The sequence below is a fragment of the Hordeum vulgare genome, chromosome 6H (genome assembly GCF_904849725.1).
Source record: "Hordeum vulgare subsp. vulgare chromosome 6H, MorexV3_pseudomolecules_assembly, whole genome shotgun sequence".
NCBI classification, from domain to species: Eukaryota; Viridiplantae; Streptophyta; class Magnoliopsida; order Poales; family Poaceae; genus Hordeum; species Hordeum vulgare.
This window is the reverse complement of record NC_058523.1, coordinates 75295666-75301384: the sequence shown is the minus strand read 5'-3', so window position 1 is coordinate 75301384 and position 5719 is coordinate 75295666. Positions and strand designations below refer to the sequence as shown.

General features: G+C 40.2%; 1 protein-coding gene across 1 annotated transcript; it reads left to right on the top strand.

Moving 5' to 3' along the window:
• The first annotated feature begins 3317 nt into the window (after nt 1-3317).
• On the top strand, nt 3318-4544 carry LOC123405122. Its single transcript, XM_045098945.1, has 4 exons — nt 3318-3504; nt 3854-3963; nt 4082-4200; nt 4529-4544. Exons 1-4 carry the CDS (start codon nt 3318-3320, stop codon nt 4542-4544), a joined length of 432 nt encoding a protein of 143 aa, XP_044954880.1.
• Nucleotides 4545-5719: the final 1175 nt, after the last annotated feature.

Here is a 5719-nt window from a genome sequence, read left to right as displayed (position 1 = left end):
TGTGAAGCAACCTACTATTCTTTCATTCCAAAAATTCTCATAAATACTTTGGATCATATATTCCTCAAATATGTGAAAACCCTTCCTTCCATAGTTCAAAAATAATTCAGCAATATTCATTTTCCTCTTTTGTTCAGAATAGCACTTTGTGAAGGAATTTTTATTTATATTTCTTTGATTCCCCTCATATTTTTTGGGCCCTCTTTCATTCCAAATCATTGCCTCATGAAAACTTTCGTAACTATTTGCCTAGTAAATTTTTCTCAGCAAATTTCCAAAGTTTGTGTTCAGCTAACAGCTTTGTGAAGTACTAGAGAGGAATATCCTAATGAGTTGAATTTTTTCCACATCTTCAATGTGCCCAAAACATAGCTCTCCACAAAATTTTAGACCCATCTAACAATCCATGTGAGCTCATCATCCATCTTTGTTTCTAGTAATATTTTTATTTTTTGAAACAACTACATTTTATATTGCTTTATAGTTGATGAAACTTTACCATGGGATGAAACTAATCATATAACCTCACTCCACCAATTTTTAGCTCATTTAATTCAGCCAGTTTCCCTTAATATTTTTTCCAATATTCTGTTCAGTATAGAGCATTATGAAGGAAGTACAATTTTTGTTTATCCAAATTTTATGGAATTTTTACAGTACCTTAATGTGCCTAAATTTTCATCCTCCTCCAAATTTCAGCTCAATCCAATCATCTATGTTAGCGCAGTTTCAGTTACCATTTTCTGTTCAGATCGGCACATTGTGAAGGAAGTGTCACTTTGGCATGTCCAAATGGTATACTTTTTTTACAGTGCCTTCATATGCCCAAATTAACATCATACACCAAATTTCAGCTCAACCCATTCATTCATTTCATCCCAGCTTCAACATCCATATTTTTGCATAGTGTGTTACTTTGTAAAGCAAGTGCTACATAGATTCATCCATTTGAGCTAAAAATTTGCCAAGAGAGTCTCCTTAGTATATGATCATCCTCACCCAAAATTTAGGCCCATTGTCTATACGCACTACCCGCACCGCTAATCAAACACTTGGCTGCTAATTCATGTTTGAGCTTAGTTCAGTCTCCTCGTGAGATTCTTTTATTTTATGCTTCTTCCTAACACCTACCGAGGGATTGTCCAACCCACCAGACATGCCTATTCCACCCAGAACGTGTGGCAACGCAACGGTGAGTCGGTGACCATGCGACTGGCATGCAAGTTCACGCACTGTGGAGTTGGGGCCCTCGACGACCATCCAAACCTCAACGTCAAGCCACCATAACATTTATTTCTGATCAAATAGATACTTATGTACCAAAAAATGATTTTTGGGAAAAATAAAGAGCAAACTATAATGCAGCTGCACTTCAAATTTAACTCGCTTCCAACTAAATCGACATAAATTTGTCTTTTTCACGAGAGGTGGATAAAAGCTTTTAACATCCAACCATTTTGTAAATTGTACATTAAATATGGCCTAGTATTCCATAAAAATGATTTGGTCCAATTTTGAAACAAATATATGGTAGGTCCTTCACAAAAAAATTCATTTTGGGCACTTGAAAAATGAAAAGTGATTTTTACATACAAGGAAAATGAAAACTTCCTTAATCAACATTGCTTGTCATTCCAATATGCATCCTTGTGCATAATATTACATCATTTCAACAAATTATGTCATGAATGTGACCATAAGATTGATCATTTTGCTTGAAAGCCATGAATCTTCATACATGATAGCCCATTTCTAAGAACACTTTTTAAAAATAATTGTTGTATTACAAGTTTATTATTTTTCCTGGTAACTTTGTCACATATAATGACACAATGCAAAGGTTTCCCTTTTTTGATTTTTTTTTAATTTTTCATTGCCATTTCAAAATGCGGTCAAAACAACGGGTATGACCGTTCCTACCTAGAGGTTGAATCTTGGAAATATTTTGGTGTTTCTCTGATTAAATAGATATTTTTGTACCTAGAAATGATTTTTGGGAAATTAAAGAGCAAACTATAATGTAGTTGCAGTTCAAATTTGACCCGCTTCTAGCTGATTCAACGAAAATTTGTCTTTTTCACGAGAGGTCGATAAAAGCCTTTAACACCCAACCATTTGGCAATTGTACATTAAATATGTCCTAGTATGTTATAAAAATGATTTTGTCCAATTTTACAACAAATATATGTTAGGTCGTTCACAAAAAACCCATTTTGGGTACAAAAAATGGAAAATAAATTTTCCGTCCAAAAAAAAGAAAACTTCCTTAGGCAACGTTGTTTTCCATTCCAACACGCACCCTTGTGCACAATATGAGACCATTTCAACAAACTATGCCATGAATGTGGCCATAAGATTGATCATTTGGCTTGAAAGCCATGGATCTTAACACATGATAGCCCATTTCTAAGAACACTTTTTAAAATAACTGTCGTATTACAAGTTTATTTTTTTTCCGGGTAACTTTGTCACATATAATGACACAATGCAAAGGTTTTCCATTTTTTTTTGAATTTTGCATGCCCATTTCAAAATGCGGTCAAAACGACGGGCATGACCGTTCATAGGTCGGGCTTGATTTTTGCAACTATTTCGGAGTATCTATGAAGAAATAGATACTCTTGTACCTAGAAATGCTTTTTGAAAAAAATAAATAGCAAACTATGAGGCAGCTACAGTTCAAATTTGAACTGCTTTCAACTGAATCGGCAGAAAGTTTTATTTTTCACGATAGGTGGATAAAAGTTTTTGACACCCAACCATTTGGTCAATTGTATACTAAATATGTACTAGTATTCTAGAAAATTGATGGAGTTCAATTTTGCAACAAATATTTGGTAGGTTCTTCACAAAAAAACCCATTTTTGCCACTTGGAAAATGATTAAAAATAGCTATAAAGATGAGAAATGCATATAAATTGATCCTCATCCATAAAATGTGGTCTAACTCTAGTGAAAATTTGTGTGATGCCCTTTTGCAAAATATTTTTGATAGATGCTTCATAAAATTCCTCTATTTTTAGTACTTGGAAAGTATTTTAAATCACTTATTTTTCGAACCAATCAGAACTCTTCCCGCGGATCAATGACATGGCGCCCATCCATCAATCCATCTATCTCACCATCTCACATCCATCCATCCATGTATTACAGAAAAAATGAAAAAAGAATAACCCCGCCCGCTGTCCAAACCCTAGCTCACACCCCTACCTCCTCCCCATCTCTTCGCTGCCGCCACCTCCTCCCCATCTCCCCACCACCTCGCTCCCCATCTCCTCATGGAGCCTCCCTGGCCAAGCGAAGGGGCAGGGCCAGCCATGGCCACCGCCAACCTCTCCAACGTGGCGGTGGTGATCGACAGCAGCAAGGAGAGCATGAAGGAGCTGCGCTGGGCGCTCGACAGCCTGCGCCTCCGCCCCGACGGTGCGCTCATCGTGCTCCACGTCCAGCCGCCCCCCGGCATCGCCGCAGACCTCAACCCCGCCTCCATCCCCTTCGGCAGCCGAACGCATTCCGCACGCTCGACGCTCTCGGCGTCGGCGACCAGATTAGGAAGCTCCAGCTGCGCATCGAAGAGCTGCCCTGATGTCCGATGTCCATTTAACGGCTCGCGTTGACTGACGTGACGTGCAGATGATGGTGACGACGAGAGCCGCGCCAACATGAAGCAGAACGTACTGATGAAGCTGAGGAGCTCCAAGGTGCCCACGGAGGCACTAGAATTGTTGGAGAGCAGCGAGGATGCGCCCGTCACGCCGCTGCGGTTCCGGGCACCCCTGTCCCTCTTTTTCGCGGGCATCAGCAAGGGGAACGTGTGCGTGGCAGGTTCTTCGCTGGGCCGCGGTGTTGGGTGCTCAGGGGGTGGCGGAGGTGTCGGTGTTCATGCAGGCCATCGAGTCGCACGAGCGGCGGATCCCAGAGGCGATCCTGGAGCACGCGCTCAAGATTTTCTCCGATAAGAATGTAAGTGGGGGTGATTAAATGAGGCACATCTGTACCGATTGCTGAATTCTGGAGATTTAGCCCGGCTGCTCATTCTTGAATGGTGCTTAAATTGGGTTGGATTCTTGGTCTGTTGAAGGTGGAGGTGAAGACACAGGTGGTGGTGGGGGATCCCAAGAAGAAGATCTGCGAGATGACGACCGAACTAAAGGTCGATCTGCTCGTCATGGGGTGTCGTGCTTTTGGTCCTATCAAGAGGTAAACTAAAACACCAGCATTGTCTTTTGCACTTTGGTTAGCTGATGACTGTCTGATTGTTCTGGCGCTCGCTTCCTGCCTGACACAAACACGAACTGCAAACGAAATTTCCGGTTTCTGAATTCAGTTTTCTTGCCAGTACAACACCTGTGGTGAAACTCATTAGTTCTAGAATCCAAATTCTACTGAAGATATCGCTTGGATTTACTGCAACGCGCTACAATATTTGGGCAAAACTGGGTTATCAGAAAATTGTGCTATTATATAAAGACCATTCTGTGTTTGAACCTGATACAGTGTAAAGTTTATGTTACATTTACTCCCACAGGCATGAGACTGTATAGACAAATTTCTCTTGATCTGTAACGCATCTCTTTCACTTGCTAATGTCTTACTAGTTGCTGCAAACAACTAGCATTTCTTCTCTCACGGTGAAGAACTCTAATTCTACAGCCAAAACTGATAATGAGTCTGACAGCAAAACCGCATACTCACATTCTTTAGTGCACTCATGTATATCAGTAATCTAGCAACCTTCTAGGTCAGTTCATCTAGTAATCTAGTGTTGATGCATTTAGATGATGAAGTTTCTAGGATAATTCTGGATGGCTTCCAAAGTTTGATTGGGCTATTGGCTGCCATGTGGTTGCTGTCATGCATGCATTAATCTGTATGGTAAGCTAGTAGTAAAATATAATTCCTCTCGCCGTTAGGCCATTGCTGTGAAATAGGATCACTAAATGTGTTGAACAACCATCTCTTGAGCGCACTGGAACAAGAGTAAACTGTTCAACTAAAACTGTTGACAATAAATTACTGTAAAATTAGCAGTAGAATATGCTGCAGTGATTTGGGCCAAGCCCTTTGGCTGAGTAGGAAAATCTAACTAAAGCCATCCCTTCTTTTTTGAAAGTAACTAAAGCCATTCCTTGTGCAAATAAGCTTTGGTGAATCATAATAAGTTAGCACTTGTGTTTACAAGGCAGTGCATACACCACAATTGTATTAGGCCCCCGCAAAATCAACAATATGCAAATAAGATCTGTAGTACTCCCTCGGTTCACAAATGTAAGACGTTTTTGGCAGTTTAATTTGTGGGGGTCCTTTCATTACCCTGTAGGCTTGTACATCATTATGTGTCTCTTCAATGGTGCTTAGTGGCTAATTTTACTTGCTCCAGTCATGAGATCTAGGTGCCTGTCGACAAGTCAGCGACATTGTCGTCGTCTTTGCATATTAATGCTGGCGAATTTGTTTGCCTTAGCGTGTTCTGCGGAATGTGCTCCCACATTGTTGCATAGGACAATCTGGGCAACTGCCCCTTTTATATTTGTCGTGCTCGTTATTATGTCCAGTAGATGCTTTCATTACCTTGTTGTTACGTGTCTCTTCAATGGTTGCTATAAACTGGATATCGTTAACCGTGTCCTAAGTCCACTGTTCCACGTGCCCATGAACTAGGTCCTTGTTTATCGATTTATTATTGGATTGTTTAATGTTTTTTGTTTTATCTTATTTT